This window comes from Haliaeetus albicilla, chromosome 6 (assembly GCF_947461875.1).
Source record: "Haliaeetus albicilla chromosome 6, bHalAlb1.1, whole genome shotgun sequence".
NCBI lineage: Eukaryota > Metazoa > Chordata > Aves > Accipitriformes > Accipitridae > Haliaeetus > Haliaeetus albicilla.
In genome coordinates, this window is record NC_091488.1 from 11400673 (window position 1) to 11426727 (window position 26055).

At 41.9% G+C, this 26055-nt stretch overlaps 1 protein-coding gene across 5 annotated transcripts in view; it reads right to left on the reverse strand.

Annotated features, from left to right (window-relative positions):
• The window catches only part of AGPAT3 (1-acylglycerol-3-phosphate O-acyltransferase 3), a 97867-nt gene that overhangs the window by 11778 nt on the left and 60034 nt on the right, over positions 1–26055 (reverse strand). For all 5 annotated transcript variants that reach the window (XM_069785014.1, XM_069785017.1, XM_069785016.1 and 2 more), the window contains 5 exons: positions 9477–9703; positions 4779–4948; positions 4419–4580; positions 1545–1698; positions 991–1093 (listed from right to left, as the gene is read on the reverse strand). In XM_069785014.1, the coding sequence (XP_069641115.1) occupies positions 991–1093; positions 1545–1698; positions 4419–4580; positions 4779–4948; positions 9477–9654 (767 nt within the window). In that variant the 5' untranslated portion in view covers positions 9655–9703. The remainder of the gene's footprint in view (positions 1–990; positions 1094–1544; positions 1699–4418; positions 4581–4778; positions 4949–9476; positions 9704–26055) is intronic.

Genomic DNA, 26055 nt, shown 5'->3' on the forward strand with positions numbered 1-26055 from the left:
CTGGCAAGACACACCTGCTTTCATTAGAAGGACAATGTAAAGAGCCAGTGCCATGCATCTGCAACGCACAGACCCAAGGCCAGCGGGGAAAGGTGTGGGGGGAAGTAGCAAGGCTTTTTTTTTTTCTTTTAAAAACCAAACATCAACCTCATCACCAGAATGTAGCAATGTTTTCCAAAGTGTGGGTGAAGTCCCCAGAGAAGCAGAAGTGAACTGTCAAAAGAACTGTGGAAAGAACAAGAAGGTCGTTTGTCAGGTCCAAACATAAAAGGGAAAAGGAAGAAATTCAACAGAAAAGGGTTGTTAGTTTTTATGATCACAAGGAAACCTTTATAGCAGAAGGCAACAAGAAGAAAAGAAGAAAGCGAAAGCATGTGTGCATGTGCATGCATGTGTGTACATGCTGCATGGAGTTAGGTGTTAGCAGTTGCTCTTTCAGGCAACGAGTAATGAGAAATGTGAGGAATGTCCCACCTCATTCATACGATCTCTGAATTTCAGCATTATTTAACTTTTAATCTGCTAATCAATGCATGTGAGAGAAGGAGAGAAACTGGCACAGTAAGGAGCTTTACACTATTTACTACAAGAGACTATTGAAGTTGGACGGGCTATTTATACTATGCATATGTTCGCAAGGGACTGGGAAGGGGGCAGAACAGTTGCTTTTCTGTTCCCAGCAGAGAAGGGAAAAAAAGACAGCCAAGTGTCCTCACTACACAGAGGCAAACCCTGGAATAATAGCATGGTCACACCCAGGTTTAAAAAGTCTGTCCACTGCTCTCTGACCTGCTGGGTGATATCTTGGGATCTCACACGAAAGCGAACTGAAGCAGGGGGGAAACAGGGAGGCTCTTTGTGGCCTGCAGAGAAACCTGAAGGACAAGGAAAAGGGGACTACAGGAAAGGACATTTCCCTGTAAAATCTGAATATGTTTCAACATGCCAAAGCATGCACCTTAGGGCTCACCTCCATCATTACATGCTCACCTTACACACATATCTGCTTCATATTTCTTTCCATAAAGAATTCCTAATAAAGATGGGTTCTTGTTTCCTCTGAAATTTAGTGTTACATCATACACTGCTGAAACTGTTGCAAAAAAGAAAATACGGCTGTTATAGTAGCAATTCTAGCAACCATTGCCAGCATCCTTGCATTAGACAGCAATGGTCTTGTGCAAGCCTGGCATTAATGACGTCAGGTAGCAGAGTCCTTCACTACTCTGCATTTACATATTGTATTTATCTGTATCAGCCACCTGACATTCCCATCTACACAGCATGTGTGTTATCAAAACACAAGATGACTTGATGAACTAAGCAACAATGACATACACGAAAGGTTTATTATTTTTTAAGAATGTTATCTGAGAGTTATGTGGCAATTTACAAATTAACGGTTGACATGCTGAATACTTACTGCCAACTCACTGATTGTAACGGACATAATGAATAACAGAGTATACTACACTGTGCTAGACAGAGTATACTAAACAACACACTACAATTAATGCAAAGAACAAGTAACAGCTTGCCAGTACCTGTTCCCCTGAGACACTGGACAGCAGTGGTGAAACCTTTGGTTCTGGGCAACAGGTGGTATTTCAGTTTAGGCAACCCCTTGGATTCAGCTACCTCCATACTGATACGATGCTTGGTCTCTGTAAAACGAGTTCCTTCACAGTACAGGAGAAACTAGTACAATGAGACAAAAGGCAAAAACAAGGACATCTTGAGATCAAAAGAAACCAAGAAGAATACTGAAAATTTGTGTAAGAGAAACATATACCCATGCATGTGCACACACTTCAACTGTCTCATTTGACCATCAAGTATTAGGCATAAGCATCACCTCACAACTCATTTACAATTACATTTGATTTTAACAACACTGGTACCAAATTTAAGGCAACAAAAAGTCTAAATTGTTATACCTGAAATATTTACTTTAAAAAACAAAAATCCCTGAAGGCTTTGGCTGGCTGTTGATGGACTAATCTACAAATCAGAAAAAGCAATCCAAATATCAGTACATGACCACTTTAGGAAAAAACAATTAATCACTAGGTACCTCATTTAAAATTTATACTGTACATCCAGAATTACTCATCTGAAGACAGACTTGTTTGTCTGAAAGCTATTCTGTTTGGGTTTTTTGGTTTGGGTTTTGGGTTTTTTTTGCATTTGTATCAGTCGCATTCATAAAAAATGGTGCCTTTCCCTAAAACCTTTACCTTGTTCAACTTGTAAGGCACCAATCTGACTGTGGTATCCTGAGTAACTATTGAAGACTTAAATCCTCCCATACTGACTTCAAGCAGCACAAAACATCAATCTCTCCTTCTCCAGCCTCTATATTGCCTCTGCTCTAGTTTAGAGAGAGGCCAGAAGCAATGCAAAGCCAAAAGCAGACAAACAAAGCCCTTCTGAGGGTCCTAGGGTGAATTTCTGTTTATCCCTGGCCTTTTTGAAAGGTGGACGTAATTCCCATTGCACCAGCAATGGAAACATTGCTGCATTTGAACACACAAACCTCTGCATCCCAGGCAAGCAATGGAGGTGGAGAATAGCAGACTGCTACTACTCTCTCACAGCAGTATCAAGCAATGCTGTAACATTGCAATTCAAAAGAAAGGCTTGTCCAACGCATCGCTATACGTCTATTTGTCAGCACTGTAGTTGCTTGACTTTTTCTCTGTAGCATATCCACATACTGTGCACCACAAAAAGTTAAATGAATATTAAAACCACAAAGCCATAGACATAAGAGTTAGACCTGCCAGAGCGCAGTAAGAGAACAGGAACTGGTCCTCCAATCTTCATTTGGCCCTTGAGGGCACGCTCATTATGAAAACCTGACCAACCACCACCAAGTGGTGAGGGCAGCACAAGGTACAGAGTGTAACACCGCAATCTCAACCCCAGTCTGCAATGCAAGCTCTTTCCTCAATACCAAATTCTCACCCTCTTCTACTCCACGGTGCAGTGATCCTTCTGGACCAAGTATGCGAGCGAGGTACAGACTGTGCCGCAGTGCACATGTGAGAAAGACCTCACGAAGGAAGGTTGCGCAGACAGCCCTAATTGCAGCATTTAGAATGCACGAAAATTAGGAAATTGATTTACTCAAGTCAATTTTAATCATTATTTAAATTACCAAGCAGGAAGTCTTGATTTAAATAATCAATGCTAACTACGTTTTGCATTTATATTTTCTAGTTGTTTTCCCTAGAGACTAGTCCTTGGTTCTCAATCGTGGAATCATTAAAATGTATAGATTTGCAACTAAAGTACAGTCTTGAGATTTTTTAATTGGTAGGGTTTTTTTCTTTTTTTGCAACACTAATCAGGAGGATATATTAAATGTAGTTCATATCCATATATTCAAGCAATTAAGTAGTTTAAAATACATTCTCCAGATTCTTATTTTTTTCTATCTTTGTAATGATAGAAAATCGTGAATGACACATTCACAATGTACTAGTTAAGGCTTACTATTTCACTATGCATTTTAACTGGATAATATTGAAAAATCACTTAAAATGCACAAAAAGCCTCTTAAAATGTTTTATGAGCCAAATAACTGTACATTACATGCGCTGCTGTAAAAGCAAACCAGTAAATTTATCAAAACGTTTGCATTCAAAGCTAGAAGGTGGTTAATAGGTTGATTATACCACTGTGTTGCTGCAGTAAAATCTAACAACAATGCACACAATGAAACATAGAAGTCTCACCCTTGACTTCAAATAGTGTCAAAATAAAAAAGAAAAGCATAACTGAAAAGCAGATGTAAGCTTGCCTTATGTTCTCATATAGACTTTTTGGGAAACCTGTAATTTCACAGATACATACTAACAAGACACATAGTAACATATACATATACTAACATACACACAGATACATACTAGCATACTAAGAAGCACTTCCTATCAAAATTCATGGTCTGTGCATCCCTCCCTCACCCCCCCAATTACTCACTTCTCCAGAAAAGACTTTTTTGTTTATGTGTCTTTTTAGCCTACCTCGGAAAATGTAGCTTAAGGTTATATAGATTTAGTAGTCAAATATGGGCTGTTGTTAATTTTGTCTGAACTTATTTTTACCTTTAAAAAAAAAAAAAAAAAAGTATTACACAAGCCCGATTTATAAATGATCGTCAAGGTTCTAATCATCTCTGCAAGCTTCTGAACCATTTCCTAAATGACCTCCCTTACCAACAGGCAAACGGAGCAACACTTTACCAGCATATCCCAAAAGGCCTCCTGAAACAGAGCACAGGTTTTCCTTGACAACACTTGAAGAAAGTAGTGAGCAGACCTTCTCCTGATACCTAAAGCTACAGTACCACATGAGTACCTCCGTCACCATTTCACTTCTAGCTGTCAATACTAGAGGAGGAACTCAACACTTACCCACATATATTCAGGATAATCAGCCAAACGTTTTAATCCTTCAATAACCGTATCTCTGTCTTCTTCCCATTTCCTTTTGCAGAAAACAATCTCGAGGAAGTACCACGTCCAGCCAATTAGGGGCACATATAGTAGCTCTCTCTTAGCAAGAACTTTGGAACTCTTGGAGATAAACAAAAACAACAATTCAAAAATGTCATTTGCTGATTTGTACAATGACATCAAAGACATTAAAGTTAAGATGATGAAGAGTTGATGGAGTTATATCTGGAAACTCAAATGCAAAGAAACTGTATGTGCATGGTTTTTAAATAGACCTATCATCCTCCAAATGAAGGGAAAACTCACAGCCCCACATACCCCTAGCACTCCGAAGCGCTCTGTCATAGTCCAGCCGCACAAGAAATCGATTTCAAAGTTGTGGTTCAAGATGATGATGACGTGTTCTTTCCCAAAGGTGTTCACCGTGGCCTCGTCTGAGAACAAGGTGCACTCTGTGCCTGACCACCATTCCAACAGCATTACCAACTCTAACAAACATGAAGAAGACAAGAGAGAGGAGTTAGGGATGCCGCTTACAGAAAGCATTTAGCATTTCATTTCCAGCCCTGTTCAGTGCCTAGTGTCTTCTAACTCCCAGCAACACTGTCACCTTTTCAGTCCAACCCAGTAGAGATGAAATGAAAGCTTGAATGGGTATAGACCAAATCACAGCACCATCCTTAAGCAGTATTTAGGGCACTAGATACATGCATTATGGATAATTTAGCAAGTTTTTAACAGTGACAAGTTTGGTCATTATATTATGAATGTGAAATTTCATGATCACTGGGAAAAAAACCCAAAACTTTGTGCCTGAAAACAGACAGTTGAGCCGTTGATTGCTCCACTAAATGAGTACAGTTTCTCCCAGGTGGAATACAAATTATGCATAGATGCAGCCTAATGCTTTTACTCAACATGAAACAAGCTTTATGGAGGTAAACAGACCAATAAAGGGCTTTTAAAGGGATACAGTGCCATAGATCTTCTGCAATAGATTTTAATATTAGAACACAGGACTCTAATCATTCTGTATTATGGTCATCAACAGAGTCAGAAGCGCCAGAAAATCGAGCTAATTTATCAAAATACCCGGGCAAAGACAGGAATGGTAAATTGTGTCTGTCTTTCACTGCAAATGAAAGAATGAGCCCTTTCTGCCCTCTGTCTTCTCCAGCTTCTCAATATCCCAGCATCTCTCTTACTCCACCCTGAACATTTCCTTCATTACCCACTCTTCTTATTTTCCACCTCTCCTTTTTTCTTCTTAAAAACCCCTGTCCACTTAATTCAGCATGCACTGAATGTAGTTGCTATGGTTAGCCTATTTCTCTCATTTCAGTACAACGAGGCAGATGGAAGACATTGCTTGTATCATGGGACAACTATAAAAAAGTATGAGAATAGTTCATTCTCCCATTAGGAAGATTTGCTTCCATGCAAACTGTAGTCATTGGTATTTTCTCATTTCAATGTGAAATGGATGCAATCAAAATTTTGTTGCACAAATACGGCAGTTGAAATGTCCAACTCTTCCCACATTACTACAACAAACTTGCAGGGTCAAAACTGGAAGGCACCCCCTTGGTCCTCTACATCAGCCAGTTCTGCCATGCAGTATTTCAACTTTCCATTGGGAGGCCCTAGTTTTCCAAAATGGGGCAGCGTCTTCCTGCACGAGGGCTTCTGATCAGTGGGATCATGACAGAGTAATCTGTTCAAACTGCTAAATAAGAGTGGCTCCAATTCTGCACCACATCAGAGAGAAGGCAAACACAGTATTTAGGTGAATGATAGGGAAAACCAATCCTGGTCTGCTGAAGATGCGTAGCTTCTCTAACACTGTTTTTTCACTTGTATTCCCTGTGTGACCGCTATCCACCAGGTTATTCCCCTATATCGTTTTCAAGACTCACTCATTTGGAGGTATGACAAAGTTACGCAACTTGCTGATCAAGAAAGCATGACCCTGGTCAACTGGAAATACAGCAGAGAAAAGACAGAATAATAGTTTATACCAACTAGAGGTTTCTGTCATTACTTTCCAGCTTTGTCTCCTTTGCAAATGATGTGATCACTTACCTTTCTTGCTCTGGTTAACCTGGCTCAGCAAAAGGGGAAAGAGGACAGCAAGAGTGTCCCCAGTTGAGAGCTATGCTCTTCCAAGCAGGTGGGCAGGAGAATGGAGTAGTGGTACCAAACACAGTGTGGTACTCTGAGTGATTTTCCTTTTCCATTGCTCTCTGTGTACTAAGGAGGAACATCTCCAGTACTTGCTACAGCTGCTGCATTTTCTTATCAAAAATAAAATAAAATGGGTGTGTTTCTTCTTCAAAATCAGAAAAAAATTCTGCAGAGGCAGGTATGGGTAATTTTCTGCAAAGTGTTTCTTGTACCATTCACTCTAAAATAGCGGACGAAGCTTTGCTGAGAGATTTCCCAGAGTTCACACTGAAAGAGGAGGGTTGATGAGCTAGAGAATTAATACAAGGAAACAGATTGGCCTTTACAAGTGTACTGATAAATGATGCAATTATAACCAGGAGTGGGCTCATTTCCTTTTTTTTTTTTTTTTTTTTTTTTTTTTGGTGTGTGGGTTACACCTATTTTGCATGGCACCGATCCTGCCAATGCTACAGCATGCCCATCCTTCTGAATGAAGAGACTATAATGCTTGCACTGCTTGGGATACTTCCTCTAGAAGACAAGCAACACCTTGCTACAACAAACACCCTCCTGCAACCGGGGTTTCCACACACCAAAGCAGGCTGGTTTACAGCCTCGCAAGCCATCCAGAAAAAAAGCAAACAAGAGGCACAGCACAGTTTAAAGTACTAACATTTGAGACATTATTTTTGCAATTGGACTAAACTAAACACGCTGCGCTCTCCAAAGACGTAAGTCATCTGAAAGGAGCTGATGTAGGAGAGCTTGAAGTACAGACTACCTGTCATGAAATACATGCACTGCAAAGGGTTTATGTTGAGGCCAGAACGCAACAGATGTTTTTTTCCCCACACGTCTGCCACAAACACTGGATAGAGTCTATCTTCTTCCCCTTCTGAAGCTGTGCTTTATCTATTTGAGAAGAGATATATTAAGAATAGAGCCTGGTTTTCAGTAGGCTATAGCACATAGCCAGATACACAATCACCTGTGTATCCACCCCTGCACACCAATCTTCTGCCGGATGGGCAGAGCAGCTTCTGTTACAGACAGCTCTGACATGAACACCCTCAGCCTAAAACTAAACAGCTTGGAGTAAGCGAGCAAAACATATCATCCAGAACAGAACACCAACCTACAGGTTCATTGCCAAAAGGCTTCCATATAATGAAACATATTACATTATGAATGGCAACATTTGAACTGCTGCATTTACACAGCTTACTTAATTCGTTATAAATCACAATTTAAGTGCATATTCTGTCAGCTCTTCCATTACAGGCCATCAGCACTCTGCAATCCCATATAACATTTACATTAATTTTCATACTTTAATGTCTCAATAATTTAATTTATAATAGGCTATACACGAGGGGTTATCCTAGGTACAACACAATTATCTACTCAGCTTCCCCAAACCTTTTTGAACAATAGTGTAGGTTATTTCCCATGTATACAAGATGTAAGATAACAGCATTTAAAATGTGATTTTTCCATGCACAATGTAGAAATCAAGGGTCTGAACCTACAAGCCTTACAGGTACAAGCAGCTCATATCCCCAGAAAAGCCAGACTACTAGTGCAACAAGAGTTTTCAGGATGAGATCAGATTCTAGATTATTAAAAGCACATTAAGAAATTCTTAGAAGCAAATAAAAAAAACCCAAAACCCTCCATTCCCCTCCGACCAAGCTAATTTTGAAGTTTCCACCTATAAGTTCTTCCATTACAATACCTTTTCTCCTGACAGTTTGCCTGCCACTTTCTATTTAATTTCCTTTCTCCTGTGCTTCTCAGACTACATTCTCAATAGGTAGAACAAAAAGCACAGGAAGGACAAGGACAACAAGCTTAAAAAGAAACCAAACTAGGTACTTTGGAGAGTTTTTGTTGGCAGTACTTCACATAGATGATTTAAGAAATGTGGGTGCCTGTCAGTGGACTGCTCAACTGTAATTTAAGTACTCACTTAGGTGACTCATTTACCCAAAATGGCAGTTGGATGCTGAGCTGAGCACTAAGGTAAGTGGCCATGCATACTGGGAGGGGATGGAGAATGGAAACGAATTAGATGATTCACTGCTGTAACAGGAGATGACATTTGGACTACGAAGCCTCTAAACATTCATTTCAGAAATCTAATCCCCTGTTAAGCTGTATGAGGAGGAAAAAAAAGCCATCCACAGGGAGGAAGTTGCAAAGGTCTGAGAGAGAAGAGCGAAGCACCTGCACTCACTGTAGAGCCGTCCCACAGGCAGAAGAAGAAAAGAGTGACAAATTGCTCACAAGAGGAGACACAGGCATCACAGATGGACACTGTAGGGTGTAAGAGGACTCTGACTTTGTCGCACACTTCAGCTATAGAGACACCTACACTAAATACATCTCTCTCTGCAGACCACACAGTTGACTTGGACTCCTAAGTAAGTGGTCAATATCACACGTATGCTCAATACCTGAAGCAGTCTCTGTGCATTCCCCCTTCCCCATCACTTAGCACAGGCTCTGATGCTGGATGAAGATGCTACTGAGACAGAATCAGCAAGTCCTACCAGTCAAGATAGTGGTGGGGGCGGGGAGGAGCTTTACTTCTGACTTCTTTGAATAATAGAGTGACAATAAGTATCAGTGCCTTGACTTTTGTATGTTTTCCCAATATTTCAGAAAAGATGGCTGCTTTGAACTGCTCTGAGAGTCTACATCTAACTTATCACTTTTCTCTCTCTCGTGTGTCTCTGTGTGTATACATATACATGTATATATGTTTTTCTTCTTTAATTAACGAAAAGAGAAACAAAAAATGCTCCCCTCCCCACCCCCAGCTCTCACATCCCCTTCGAGCATACTCACGGCTCCAAAGCGAATAGGCAAGGCGACAGTTTACTCGGCGATAAAACTGCTTGTTTATGGGCCAGAGGACTAGCGTGCATAGTTGAATGAAGTTAATGATCAGTCCACTCACAACAAAGACGAACCCAATGAGGAGGTGAACTATGAACTGGGTCTTCAGAAAGGCAATGAAGCCCATGATAACCACTCAGAAGCGTGTGCAAGGGCCGTCACTCAGAATAATGGTCCTGAAAGAGAAAGAAAAGAATCAAATGGAGACTGGGTTTACAAGCCCTGAGGAAGGGCAAAGCAAGAGCCCTGAAACAGTCCGTGCAACTTCAGCAACAGGAACCCAACGCAAGAAACACGCTGCTCTCCAAGCCTGCCTCATTCAGGTCTTCACACAATAAACTGTTGAGGGTGCAAATCACTTCCAAAAATAGGAAGGAATCATTATTTACAATTTACAGCACACTAAGAAGATTATTGTTGCTGAAGATGAATCTCACACCTCTCTTCGAACAAAGATCATATAATTGGACTTAATGCTGGGAGGAACACAGAGCCCTGCACTCACAGCGAAGCAGTTGAGCCCTGACCGGTAAACAAGCAGCACAGTGACTGCTATACCTTCAGGGGTTGCTGTCCCTGAACTGCAACAGGAGCCTTAGCCCCTGCACCCAATAAATGGCATGCCAAGCCTCTGGAGCTGCGTAAACGAACCAATGCCTTCCTGGCCTGCCTTCAAAGCCACTGCTCTGTACACACTTCTCCTGAACAAGCACGGAGCGCGGAGCGAGGGCTGGCGGGGGCTGCAGAGACTTTGGTACGCGTTTGCTTTAACTAGAAGAGTACAGGAGTCCATCTGGGGAGCAGGCTCTTCATCCTGCAGTGAATTTCGGGATGAAAAGAGCAGGGCTGGTCACAGAGTGTCAGTCTGGCAAATGCTAAGGCAGCTAAGGCATGGAAATGGAAATTAGGTATTCCCACATCCAAAACCCATGCTGGAGCAAGTTTAATAACTTCTCACTTTGTCAAGCCACAGTTCCATGTTCAAATATACCAGTCAGTGTGGGGAAAAAAAGTAAAATAATAGAAAAACCTTAGACTATGTACCAGTACAAACTTGATCTGGAAGGGGCTTTGGCGCAGAATCTTGATTCCACCAAATTAGCCAGAGCACTTAACTCCGAGCACGTGCCATATTTATACCAGGTGCAGAAAGATGGGCCATGTCTGAACCAGTAGAAAGTCACAGTAGCTTAGACAGACAAGTTTGATCCAATACAAATCCTGCCAGTACAAAGTTAACCCAGTAAAATGCATTTAACAAGCCACCAGACTGAGTTTATTCCAAACCCTGCATTACCTGACATTGGCCTTTTTGACCCGTTGGGTACTAAAAGCCCTATAACTAGGCCAACCAGGCTGTCAAACGACACCCTCAACATCTCGCCCAAAAAATAAAAGCATGATCCCGATTTTCTTCCACAGCCAAAGCTTGCTGACAGTATTTATGCTCAGCTTTTACAAGTGTTGTAAATGACCAGACTAACCAGTAGATGGTAACAAACACGTTTGACAAGTCAAGCATCCAAAGTGACGCAGAAGTTCCCAATGCCTGAAAATAAAGTACCTGCCAGCTCTGAGGAACCAAACCATTTTCATCTGTCACCTCCTTACAGTATGGTGCTATTTATAAAACTCAACAGCAATTTTATTTGTGAAAGCTTGTTTTCTACTGTCTCTTCTACAAATCAGGTACTGCCTTTCAAGGCACAGAGTGTCTAGCTTTTGCACAATTAAAATCTATTTGCATCATTAGTAATCTACCCACTTCAGAAGCACATTACAGAGGAAAAAAAAAAGTCTATTTCAATAGAGCCACTATTGTGCCTGCCACAGAAAGCAGAGCAAAGCAAGTTGAATAAGCTGATATTGAAGCTTATGATGAATATGTATTGGTTTTATGTGGCAAGGTTTTGGTAGCAGGGGGGGTTACAGGGGTGACTCCTGTAGGAAGCTGCTGGAAGCTTCCCCTGTGTTCGAGAGAGAGCGAGCCTATACCAGCTGGCTCTAAGATGGACCCGCCGCTGGCCAAGGCCGAGCCAATCAGTGATAGTGGTAACGCCTCTGTGATAACATTTTTAAGAAGGAAAAAAAAGTTGGGACGCAGAAAACAGCCACTGGAGAGAGGAGTGAGAACATGTAAGAGAAACAAGCCTGCGGACACCAAGGTCAGTGCAGAAGGAGGGGGAGGAGATGCTCCAGGCGCCGGAGCGAAGATTCCCCTGCAGCCCGTGGTGAAGACCCTGGTGAGGCAGGCTGTCCCCCTGCAGTCCAGGGAGGTCCATGGTGGGGCAGATATCCACCTGCAGCCCGTGGAGGTCCCCACGCCGGAGCAGGTGGGTTCCTGAAGGAGGCTGCGACCCCGTGGGAACCCTGCGCTGGAGCAGGTTCCTGGCAGGACCTGCGGATCTGTGGAGAGAGGAGCCCACGGAGCAGGTTTTCTGGCAGGACTTGTGACCCCGTGGGGGACCCACGCTGGAGCAGTCTGTGCCTGAAGGACTGCACACCGTGGAAAGGACCCATGCTGGAGCAGTTCGTGAAGAACTGCAGCCCGTGGGAATGGCCCACGTTGGAGAAAGTTCGTGGAGGACTGTCTCCCGTGGGTGGGACCCCACGTTGGAGCAGGGAAAGAGTGTGATGAGCCCTCGCCCTGAGGAGGTGAAGCGGCAGAAAATAACATGTGATGACCGTAAACCCCATCCCTGTCCCCCTTGTGCCGCTGGGGGGGCTTGGTGGAGAAATCCGGGAGTGAAGTTGTGACCAGGAAGAAGGGAGGGGTGGAGGGAAGGTGTTCTGAGATTTCGTTTTATTTCTCATTTACCTTACTCTGGCTGATTTGTAATAAAAAGTGAGCTAATTTTCCCTAAGCTGAGTCTGTTTTGCCCGTGATGGTAATTAGTGAATGATCTCTCCTGTCCTTATCTCGACCCGCAAGCTTTTTGTTATATTTTTCTCTCCCCTGTCCAGCTGAGGATGGGGGAGTGATAGAACGGCTTTGGTGGGCACCTGGCGTCCAGCCAGGGTCAACCCATCACAATTCTCCCAATGTTTTCCTGTAATAATGGAAGAAATATTTCTTCCACTAATAAGTTACTTTAAGAACAGCTGCTAGGAAGCAGAGACTTGTGTTTAAAAAGAAACAAGTGGAGCCCTCCTTCCTCTCCCCACCTCAAAGGGTTGCAGGATACAGTTGTCTCATATAGCCAGAACACCGCACCAGTGTTCACACGTACCGTATGGGAGGTAGCCCCGGTATTCAGTGTTTGATGCCCTAATACAGCAATGGGCTCATTTATCTTCTCCACTGGCAAGTTCTTCAAGTCATTGTATCAATGTACTGCCAAACATTAAACACCACGTTCTTCACTTCCAAGATCAGAGTCATTCTTTTCATCTGGTTTCTCTCAAAAAACAGCTCAAACAAAAGAGAAAAGAACAATTTCGCTCCCTGTCCCCCTCAACTATTTCTCAAATCCCTGCTTGCCTTCTGTACAGCCATGCGCAAGCAGCTTTGCTGATGACCATATCTATCATAGTCATTAGACCAGTACTTACTGCCTTTCAATGCACAGCTTAGCCCCTTCCGGAGAAGGGCCCAAAGCGCATACAAACAGCATGAGGAAAACCACAAATGTCAAGTATTACCCTCAAATAAAATGGTTTGGCTCCACTTCCACAGCCTCTTTGCTTTGAGCAAAGCCTGTAGCACCCTGGTATTTGTCCCTTACATTAAGAACACTGCTGTATTACAGACCCAAAAGGACACATCCCTTTTTACCAGACAGAAAGCTGTAGAGAGACATTGCAGCGTGTTGCTTCTCCAGCTTCGTTACATGTGGAAAACAAGATTTATCACTCTTGCTCCGCATGCTGGGCACCGTCTCGCTGTAGCGGGACTCCAGAGCTGTGTGGCTCTGGCTGGCAACACAGCACGACTGCCTCGTGTGCCTGCACCGGGGCTCACTGCACCCCTGTGCATCTGGGGACTGCAAGTCTTACCAGTATTGCTACAGGGTAAAGAGAACACTAGCCAAAGCATAGCTGGTTCCTCAATGACACTTTTCGAGGACAGCGTTTGCCCAATTGACCCGTAAAGCACAGCTGGTTTACTTGCACTTCCTCTTAAAATGGACAGGGATCAACTAAAAAAATGGGTTAGTCGTCCTTCTGTTCCTTCCAGTTTCAATGCTGGATACAGAACCTGCCAGCGTCCCTTTTTCCAATCCCTCACTTAATTGTATTTGACTTCTAAGATAATTAGAAGTTAATCTTAACCCAGGAATTCTTTACTTTTCTGCATTCCTGCCCGTGTAGGACAGCCAGGCAATTCAGGGACAGGCCAACAGGCAAAGGGTGGTCAGCAGCTGTTTGTTGAATCCCAAGGTCAGGCTGGAGAGAGGATGGAGAAATTGGAATTTGCTAGAATGAGGAGAAGCAACGCTTCTGCATCTGACATATATATTAAGATCAGCTAAGTGAAGTGTCTAGGAAGCAAACATCTGCCCCAGCTTAAGACGGCAAGTTTCAGCATTATTCATTTTTTCTTTTTTTTTACGGTATACCCATATCATGTGCATATTCAAAGACCTTCCAGTAAAACCTTTTTTTCTCCCTTCTTTTCCTAAAGCACCTTGTAACTACACAACATTGACCTTTCACTACAAAACCTCCATTTCCTCCCATGCAGCTGCACTGAACTGCAGTCAACTTTGTACTCTCCTTGCTTTCACACCTTCGCCAAGTGCCTGCTTTTCACAGCCATGCTGCAGGACAACACTAGGGTAAAACCCAGCTCAAACCAAACAGCACGCTTTCATTGCCTTTTAGTGCCTTACTTCACAGGGTCGTTTGACTTTATGAAAGTCAGAGACCGCTCCCCATAGTATTGATCTTTATCTTCTCTGATGAAAAAGTTCTTAAATGCTTTGCATTCTTCTGGGCTCCCTCCCTTATTTATATACCTCTCAAGTAAAGGGCAAGAAGGCAGATGTCCTACAGCTTTCTTGGGTACAGACTTGTGTCTTGAGGCTCCACGTTCACATGGACTCTCTGGTGTCCAAAAGATACTATGTGCCTCTCAGTAGAAGGAGGAATACAATCTTTTTCCTTTACCCAGCTTTCTACATTCATGAAAGACCTAATGATTAAACGCTTTGAGACATCTACCTCTCTGTTAAATGTTGCTGAAATACGCTACCAAGTTCAAAAGCCATTAGAAGGGAGAATGACAGAGACAGCATGATTGCATCAGCCTCATTTCATTAAGAAATCAGGTTTAAAAAAAACAGATGCACAATGTGCACTAAGGACATCACAGCCATCTCATGAAACATGTAGTTATTTATGAACTCAAAATTAAAAATTAAACCATTAATCATTCTGTAATATAGTATTTCCAGTTCAAACTCCAGGTTTTAATTAATTTATTGCTGTCATGTGTGTAGAATTCATCTAAAGTTCATGAGGTTTGCATGAATATGAGTATGAAATTAGAAATTGGTCCACTGATTCTAATATTCCAACCCAGTGAGAATTAATGTATTTGACAACAGCAAAAACTGCAGCAGCCAGTACTTGCATCTGTAGCCTTTTGCCTTCAGTTTTTCTGAGCATGCCACTGCCATTTTCCAGCTGCTTCCGCTCCACCGTACCATATTTATCTCCACTTATGAAACTAACTACAGACATCTTTTGCTCTGAATGTGTTGCCCCCACCCTGAATTCTGGTATTTCACCTACCTCATAACATTTTTGCTAGTTGAGGAATTGAGTGAAATCCTTATGATACTGAATTCTACCTTTTACCATCATATTTTGAAATACTATATTTTTCAGATTAAGCTTTGTAAATCTCCTTGATGTCTGTATAAACTTGGCAAACCCTGTCTATGAAGAAAGGCTAATAATGTTGCAAGTCAGAAGCAGTGCAAAAAGGCATTTTGTTGGCCATGTCTCATCAGTTTCCTCACTGTTTTTCAGAATTCTACAAACTCTGCTCATCAAAAACACACAAGGAAAATTAAAAACTATTTCTTATTCAAAGTGAGAACTATCTGTTCCATGAGCTGCTTCATGTGTATGAGGAGAACAGGTACAAACAGCAGCAGCCAGAAGCTGAAGAAAACACCTGTTCTCTATACTTTCTACCCTCCAGATTCCTCTGATGACCCAACTCAGGCTACTTCTCTTTTAAAACCAGCTATGAAAGTCACTAGCATAAGGGTCTTTTCCCTCACCTCCCCTTACAAAATCAGAAAACCCAAGAATACTAACCAGCTACCCAACCGTCAAGGCAGAGACATGAGGGAAAGCTTTCAATGCCGCTGCCTATACCTATTTCATGGATAAAAGTACAGGTTCCAGTCTAGTCATTCTAGCATCCCTCAGAAGTACTGCATTGCCACAGCAGCAGTGGATTGTTTTCCTGGATATTTCTGGGACATACCACACAAACTACGTTGATCATCTTGAGTTACATTCAATGCTTATAAGTAATTACCTCAGTTACCTCTAAGAAATAATTTTTCCTTGCAGAATATGCAGTACTTTTCTAGCTAAAAGACAAAAGTGCAGTGGCTATCTGGCTTTTAAAAGTGCAATAATATATTCATAGCAAATACCCGATATAGGAAAATATTCAGGAAGAAAGTAGGTAATTGATGGTCTTCTACTTCCTGCAGTGTACCGCATCTCTTTCTAGGATGAGGAGTTTGGGAGCCTGACCCATGTGATGCAGAAGCCATTCTAAACCAATGGAAAGAGTATTTACCTAAGGCATCGCCCCAGACTTAAAAAAAAAAAAAAAAAGCAACCTGAGGGTCCTGCCCACTCTGCCATGGCACCACTGAAAGCAGTCTCTACTCAGCCCTGATTTATTTTAGAAACATAGCTTCAGAAGAACCACTGGCAACCACAGCTGTCAAAGTAAGCTAGAAAACATAGCTTAGATCAACAGCAGTGAGTCAGTATAGCTAATAAGCAAATAAAAGGAAATGAGGTGTAACAACAGTTTTGGTATCCATTTGAACAGTCTGTACTAAGGATTCTCCAGATATGCTGTAAGAATAGACAACTATTCAATCACGTCCCACACAGCATTACAAACTGTCTACCACAGACCTAACCTTTTAAACCTAAGCATGACAGGAAGATTTTCTTAGTTTCTCACACAATATAGGTAGGTCTTCTTCACTGTGAGGGTGCTGAGGCACTGGCATAGGTTTCCCAGAGAAGCTGCAGCTGCCCCATCCCTGGCAGTGTTCAAGGCCAGGTTGGATGGGACTTTGAGCAACCTGGTCTAGTGGAAGGTGTCCCTGCTCATGGCAGGGGGGTTGGAACTGGATGATCTTTAAGGTCTCTTCCAACCCAAACCATCCTATGATTCTAATTTCCCTGCACAGCCCTCAGTGAAATGCAAGGCTGATTCAAAAGTTCATTAAAAATCCTGCTTGTCACGAATTTCTAAAATTGAAGCGTATGGAAGAGGACCTTAAGCCAAACTGAGGTCACAAAGATGCAAATTTGTTTCCGAGTTGTGAGAACTAGGAATATCATCTCAAAAAGAAAAAAAAAAAATGTTACTGAGTTACCATCATGGAATTAGATGAGAACTTATTCCCTGAAATTTTATCAATCTTGCCTTTGAAACAGCACCACAGCCAGTTTCTAGAAAAGGTCAAGAGTAAAAGATTATCACTGCTATCTGTCTGAAATAATATTAATTATTTTGGTCTTGATCTAAAGCCAATTAAATCATAGAAACTTCCACTAGTGTCAATAGGTTTGGCTCAGTATCTGTAGAGATTTTTTATGAGATTAGTCTATTTCCATCAAATAGAAAGCCTTTTGCTTGATTTACCATCCTAATGAGATGCCAATACGTCAAGCTTAAAAACAAAACAAAACAAAAAAACCCTGTGCATATTTCTCTGACATTCATTGTCATTTAATAGGCATGGAGAATGAGAGGTCCTGAAGAAATTATCTGATTTTCTTCTGCCATAGGTAAAGTGTAGGCATTAATTCTAGGCATGATGTGATGGTCACTCAGAACAATGACAACCACATGAGGAACACACATCCTCAACAGAAACACTAGTCCCTGTTCATGCCTCCTCCACTCTTTAGAAATCTTTAATTTTATTATTACAAGACTGTAAGTTTACCAGTTAAGCTTTAGGAGAGAGAAGGTTACAAAATAAAATGCACACGTGAATAGTTTCTGTGCACCAGCAAGCCCCTTTGGGGAATGACCACAGAAAGTCATCCCTTCACACCACAAATGCCATGCTAGGGTATGGCCCCACTGTGGGGAGCCGTTTATGTGCTCTGAGCACCTCCTGCCACTGCAACACCCCCCTGCCCTATGGAGAATATCTGTAAGAGGTCCACATCCTACCGGGACTTCAGCCTCAGAGCTCCTTCCTGCTTTTAAAATGTGCGGCCGCTTCCTATCAAGCTATGGTTGCTCTAAAAAAAACCCAAAAAAAACCCCAACAAGATAACCAGTTGTTTAACTCGTATTTTGTAGATAGAAGACCACAGAATATGTAAACAAAGCAAAGAAAAACATTCAAACAACTCGATGGAAACAGAAGGGGATAAAACAGCTCTTGATACTACATACCACTGCACTTAAGGGGCAGTTTTCCCTCTTCCCTGCCCTAAATGAAGTGTTACTGACATAATTAAGCCTCCTCCCCAGCTGCAGAGAGGACTGTGCTTATGCCTCTGCTAGAGATGAAATTATATTTTTCTAACTTGTTGCTACAATATTACAGCTGAAAACACAAGCAATATTAAAATGGCTATTTTCCAAATTTGATTTCAACCATTTCCTTTTATCATACTCAGCACATACAAAAAAAAAAAAAAGAGAGCAAGTGTGCACAAATTCAATTTCTCCTCAGCATACACATTCAGTTAACTCAGCTTCTATTTAAACAAATGGATCAGATAACCGAAATGAATCCTGACTTGCTTAGAAATCTGCTAGCTGAAAGGCAACCTACACAAGGAAGCAGAACTGGTTAAGAAACCTCTCTCCCTGCAAGCATCTCTTTATCAACAAAGAAAACAATGGTATTTTCATAAGGATTTTCTGTTCACAACTGGAAAACTAGAGAGATTCTGTTGCAAGTTCACTGGGTAAAAACAGCCCAGACAACTTTGATGTCATGGCTGAATATCACTGAACTAGGCTGATACAATTTTTTTCTGTAGAACAGCCTCACCATACTTGCAAGACACTGCAGGATTCTCTGTTGAGCTTTCTAGTGAAGGAGTTCCACTACTTCAAAACCTGGTTGTACATGCGTGTAACTTGTTTTTATCTCAGGAAGACAAACATTGCCTTATGGTTTAGTAAACTTAGGATAGTTTCTATTACAGTATGTCATTTACAACTGCTTGTAGGTGTTTGCATGCTGTTTCTCCCTTGTATACATGCACGCCATTTGTCATCGTTCGGTCTGCAGTCTGGCACTTCTGCTTTAGTATAAGCAACACAAAGTTAATTTTTCCTAAAGCTATAATTACAAAACCTTAATTGCATATTAAATTTAGATTAGATAATAATTTGCAAGTTTGGCTCATTTCTTATAGATACAGATGGGTTTTGTGGGTATATGCATACTTACAGAAACTTGGGAAAGCCCTTGTAGAACTCGGCCTTCATAAACCTTGTCCTAAACTTGAATATTACTGATTACAAAGATTTACCAAACTGCAAGCATTTGAGCTCAAGTTCTTTCTTTGACCTGCTTGCTATCAAGAGCAAAAAAACCCCAACCCGTAACTTATCTTGTTCTATACGGCATACAATTAGCCTCATTTTGAAAACGAAAGGCAGGCAGACACACATTACTCCCCCTTTCTACTAAAGGAAGAAACCAGAAAATTCACCAGTTAGGGGCAAAAAATAAGAGCTTTTCAATTCTGGTCTCCTAAACCGAAAAGAAATTGCACTTGAGTAAGCCTTGCTGCAGCAGAGCTAAGCTAAACTGCAAGTTAACATGCAGGTTTTAACGCATCAGCTTCCTCGTTAAAGGGTGCTAGTAACCCAAGAGCGCAATGGGGGTCCCACACCCCTTCCCAGTGCTGAATGCTCTTGCTGGGGGCTATACAGGGCTGCATGTTTGCCTTTCTTTGCAGTACTACAGAAGTCAACCTCCCTGCTGCAGCCACACAGAGACACGAGCCGTTGACCCAGGGCAAGGGTGAGCGATGCTCCCACCGGTCTGTTGGCACAGCAAGACACAGCAGGAATGGACCTGGCTCTTACACAGAGAGGGAGAAGATAAGCAAGACTGCAATTTAAAAGAAAAAGGGATAAAACCAGGGGAAAAATACCAGCCCACAGTAAGCCATTTTATGCTGAAACGCATGAGCTAGAACACTGTCATATTCCATATATTTTAAGAAATAAATAGGAACAATTATCCAGTTTTGCAAATTCCTTGTGGCTCCAGACAGACAGTTAAGTGTGACTCACTCAGAAATGGCTGTCAAACACCTTCTGCCAGTCTTCCTCCTTATCTCGGGAACTTTTAAACCTCCCCCTGGCCCTTTTTGTTTGCTTGGGGGCAGCTATTCACCCCCCTTTGCTACTTTAGATAAAACTCCTTCAGGAAGAAGCAGGATGCTAATCCTTGCTAGCTCTCCAGTTCCCTATTGCTTCCCTCATATTATACTCTCCTCTTTTTGTTACACATGCTGGCAACTTCCCAGGCCTGTGCAAGATTCCTGCTGCGTGCCACAGTGGATTTATGCCATTCAACCATTGTGTACGGCATTACAGGCATCCATTGCCTGCCCATCTGGTATTCAGTTTGTACATCAACCTCAAATTCTGAAAAATACTCTAAGGTTTCCAGCTTGCACAGGTTTTGAGAGCACAAGCAGCCTGGGAGAAGCTCTTGGACAACTCGGCACGCTCCAGCAGGTCGAACAGGTCCACTCCAATTCTCTAAAGGACAGCCAAGTATTTTCTGTCCTGCTAACTGCTCTCTGCAATTTCACTCTGAGTGCAACAGCAGGGTGTCGTGCCCCATTTCAAGTGCAGCAGATGATAGGCAATACTGGGACGTGATACCTGCCAGGTAGTGCTGGGATACTCTTGGTGCTAAATGCTCCCTTCTCTTTTCCCAGCCAGGTTCACTTGTCAATGACATCGAAGAAAGGACTATCAGTGGCACCTTCGGTAAACATCGTGCATCTCTTTACCCCTGTATGCAAGGGAACAGATACCTGTGAGAGCTAACAGTTAGACAGAGCTAACTGCACAGTCTGGCAGGTATCACACATCATTTAACCACTGCACTTGCAATGAACAAAACTGCCACCAAGCACAAGACATTTAATCAGTTTTGAATGCTCATCATGAAAAACAAGCCAACAAACCTGTAATAACCACAGTATCTGCATGCTTCTGACTTGCTCCAAAGTTACACTGCAGGCATGGGAAATCTTTTCCTTAATGACAACACACAGCTTCAGGATGCTGTAGATGTAGAGCACATCCCCACAGGCACCTGCTTGCTTGTATTGCTCATGCTCTCTGCGGCTGCCAGGTGAACTTGTCTAAGTTGTGACTTACCAGTTTGTGTGTAGTGCCACAGTGATATGGCTTGAAGGTTTCTGGGCCTCAGCTGGCCAAAGTCGGGGGTGGACAGAGTAGGTCAACAGCCTACACCTGTCCTTAGGGATCTGCTCTAATTCCCCCATCGCCACCTCTTCCTTAAGCCTCAGGAAGAGCTGAGAAACCTCCCTCTCTCACAGAAAGGAAAGGATTAAAAGTACTTCTCCACTATGCAGCAGCAGGATTAAGTGGCCAAAAACACACATGTCCACTCCTGCAGCCAGGGCTGGAAAATCTCTGTTTTCTCCATGACCGAGGACCCCAAACCTCTGGGCAGGGGAGCAAGAAGCTACATGCTTCTCCCTGGAAGGAGGGGGGGTGGAGGGGATGACCTGTTTTAGGCAGGTTTACAGCTCATGCTGTGGATGCTCTGGAGGTCTTGTAGATTTGGTGGGTTAGCACCATACTGACACCAGTAAACAACACTCCTCAGCTACCAGCAGGTCTCAGTATGGTAGGGCAAAATTCCACATAGGCATGGTTTTGAAAATCACTTTGCTTATATACATATATATATAAAAATATAAATTATATATATAAATGATATATAATCACATATAAATACATAAATATAACATATAATTTTATATATGTGACAAATTATATATATATATTTAAAAAAACATACACAGGACATACCAGCAGTTTCCAGGATAGCAGTTGTAGGCCTGAGAGAATTTTATTTTAACCCAGTAGTTATGCTAGTATTTGGAAAGAAATGGTCTGTAGAAAATTAGCATTATAATCAGAGGGAAGGTGCGAAGTGGAAGCCAGGAGGCTTCACAATTTACGAGTAATGTCAAAAGGCTGGGGTGGCCATAATCACAGTTCTTCTCAAGTCAGCTCATTATTTATTCCATCCCACTGCAGTTTACACACTTATGCAATTGCTACACAGGATCTGTGATCCCACAAATCTGTGATAAAATCTGCATTTTGACAGAAGCATGAATCTTCCTTTTTTTCTGGCAATGTGGCAAGAATATCAAATCTCTTCCCTCTCCACAAAAGTAATTGATGGCAGCTGAATTTTTCCTGTTGAGCTAAAGCATAGATTAACCAATACAGAGTAATAAGAAAATTAAAATGAACATTTTATATATATTCTTTTCAAAAAGGACAGACAAAAAGTAGTAATTCTTCCCAGTTCTTAACTGGCTTGGAACAGATTCTTGCCTTGCATTTAACTTCACAAATGCTAAAGAAATTTTATCTGTGATAGATCTTTGGTTTCTCCTACTTTTGTTCTCTCCGCACATTACTGTTATTGCTTCACAAACACCTTGAATATTGGGGGGCACTGTTGCCCCAACCAGACTGGGTGCTGACACAGTTCTCATGGTTGCGACAGGCCAGGTGGAGCTTAGAGAGCAAGGGCTGAAGCACAGTAACCCACCTTGCACCCAAGCTGGCCCCAGACTCATCCTTACAAACTACCCCTCCACTTTATGTGAAGGTGGGCAAACCCAACAATATAAGTACGTATTGTGAAACAGAAATACAACCCAGGTTTTTAGTTTGATAAAAACAAACAAAAAAACCTTACGAAAATGAAACACACTGCAGTTGCTTAAAAAGATGAAGGACGACTGAGACCAAAGCTGGCTATATAATCTCTTCTCAATATAGCTGAAAAAAGGGCATTTTTATTATTTTGAAGAGCTCAGGACTTTTGCCCCACCTGACTGGAGGTCAAGTCAAAATTTAACCAGGAAATCACATTCTGCATCTAGCAGCTCTATTATTTTCAGTCTTTCCCATTGAGCAAATGTCAATACTGACATTTTCTCCTCAAATGTAAGCATCTTCAATTCCTCTTGCAAAGAAAGACTTTTTGCCTTAATTACTTCTGGTTTCGATAGAGCTAGCAGGTGTAGTGAGATTTTTTTTTTTCACTTCAACTAGTTCATTCAACGTTAAAAACCCAACTGGGAGTTGAGAAAGGAAAGAGCCTCTTGCAATCTCTGAATAATAAACAGGTGGGAGAAAATGAGGTCTCTGAATTTTAAATGGGGCCAGACTTTCCCTGGTACTTATGTCTTGGGGTTTTTTTTCCCTTATAGTAGGCTTCTGTTCTTGAAGTGAACACATTCTGGCTGTGGCTACTCTCTTTAGTGAGAAGAATACTGTCCAGAGTGGATTTTCAGAGTAATTCAATATCCCTCCAAAGCTTTTCATTCTTTCTGAAGTTATTAAGCCAGATAGTTTGCCTGCACAGGTGAAAATGCATTTTTATGAATACAAAAATCTGAAGCTACTACAATTATAACTGGTACCACAAAACAGGATTTGGTCAGATTTATGTCTAAATGCTGATAGGGGCACTTTTTAAGCATTAAATGAACGCTACAGGGAGAACACTAACAAATATTTAAAGAGTAACACACTTAGTTTGTCATCACGCTGACTCCTACTTTCTGACTTGAGATTAACATCTGCTTTGTATCTGGTAATTAAGTCTGTCATTAGGTCCCAAATTCTGAAGTTTAATCAGGTTAAAAAAGGGGGGTTTTGTTTTAAAAAAACAGGTTCAAATATAGCTACTTCAGTGAGAAACTTTAGTATTTCTATATTTCAATGGAGGGATTTACAGTTTGACAGATCTTCTGGAGCACCCTTTCCTGAATCACCTGCTCTGATCTGTACAGCTCCTAAGTTGCTGAAAATTTCAGAGTGCCTCCACCCTCATTGAAGAGAGAGGTTAGCCAACAGCAAGTGGCCGGAGCACTAGCCAGCTAGTTGAAGTGGCAAATAACAAAGTAATTAGCCGCAGTGACTTCTTTAAAATATTAGGAACTTTTTTCTAGATAGCCCAAATAAATTTCATACCACCAGTAATCCAGCACTCTTCAGAGAACAGCAAAGGGTCTAAAGAAGTACAAGTTAAATATTGTATAACAAGGCATCATTCGGAAAACGTCGCCTGTTTCCAGATCAGTGTACTGTTTCCTTAATGACAAAAGTGCACAGCTCCCAGCTGTCCCTTGGAGTCACTCCCCTGAATGGAGGGACATTTTCCAAAGTGAGCCATGCAACTGCAAAACAGAGAACTTGACACATGGGACCGCCACTACTGAGGTCAACAGCAAGTTCAGTCCAAGAACTGCACAGGGCAAGCACAAACCTCCCTCAGAATGGCACCGTCCCCGCATCCCTATGGAGCCAAGAGCAGGGAGGATGCCCAAATCTGATTCACAAGCACTCAGGTAGCAAAGAGGAAGGGGAAGATAGCAGCCTTGAAATGTAGATAGTTGAAGAGCTGAGAGACTAAGGTGGAGTACAGGAACAAAGCATCACAGGGGAGCAGACATCACCACCAGACCATGCTCCCCCCTGCCACCTGTAGGTTTGAATTCACGATGAAAACAAGTCTTCCATCCATCACTTTCCACCTCCATGCCAGTATATTTAGCACATTATTTCCCACCCCTCGCTACATGCAACTACAGGAGTTATTTATATGTCAGAAGAAATCCTCATCACTTTAATTTTCCCCCTACTTGCTGAATCCACAGAGTAAAATGACAATCTGGTGTTCTGACATCAGTTTGATAGCTAGCTACTACCATGTCACAGAGACATAGTTGATGTCACCACTACAACAGTTTGATTTAATCAGGCAGGAGGAGCTTACTAATTGCCAGAAAAAACTCCAATCAGGGCTATTTGTTTCCTAACTTGCTAGGTGCAGGAAGGAAGCTGCATCCACATGCACACACTCATCACACCGGTACAGCTCTCTTCAGCTCTGCCCCATGCATCAACTTCCTTCCATCAGATCTGCTCCATGCATCAACTTCCTTCCATCAGATCTGCTCCCAGTGGATGAGTAAGGCAACCGCTGGTCAATCCAAAAATTTCTCAGACACATCAAGAGGATAGTAAAACTAAAATATCCCTGACTTATCTTGTGTCTTCTCCACGTAAATGTCTATTTTCAGCAGTGTAGCTTCTATTATTGATCTCTTGAGAACAACAGAAGTTGTTTTTAATTCTCTCCTCACCATAGCAATATGTGTACCAAGTAGAAAGATGGTGTATTTAGTAAAGTGCATTTGATGCTATTCCTGAACACAAGATATAAAATAGTATCCTAATGGTTTGTGAGTTTTATTTTTACAGTAAGTTCCCAAGAACTCAAGTTCCCATCAATCTTCTGTCATTACAAGTCACTTCCTCAGTTGTGTTCTCTGCTAAAAAAATTTTGCACAAGGGCTATTATAAGTACAACATTTTTTTCTGACATTTCATTTCATACTATCATTTCTAGTTAGTTTTCTCTGCAAAGCTTCTCCCTCTCCTCTGTAATGCATTCTTGATATCTACACTCTGACAGCATTTTTGTCATCTTACCTACTCCCAGTATACACAGCCAATTGTCTCCTCAATGTTTCCCTGGATGACAGTTCCTGCGAGCACTTTATGATCTTTGCTACACATCTTGAAATTTTGCTTTCAGCTTCTAGTTTTATAAATAAATTGGATTGTGCAAAAGCAAACAGAATACATGCATGACAGTGATGTGGGGGAGATCATCTTTGACCAATTACTGATGAACAGATATTTCAGCCTATAGGACAAGAGGGAGAAGGAGAGCAACCCCAGCTGCTGATAGCATCTATTTCCCTGGCAGACTCCTAATGCAGGATGAGAGATCAGCTCTTCACATAGACAAGGCCAAACTGTGGACACCTGCATATGGTTTGATTCTGTCCTTTCCAGGCAAAAAGGCTGCCAACAAAGAAAACCCATGAGCTGCTTCCAGTTTTACTTCAGTTTCAAGGTCACCAAACTTCAGATTTTGCTTTGCATTGTCAACTGATCTCTCTCAAGAAGCAGCTTCCGGAAAACGTGACCTATTACTCACCTTTGGACATGGACTAATAAGAAGGC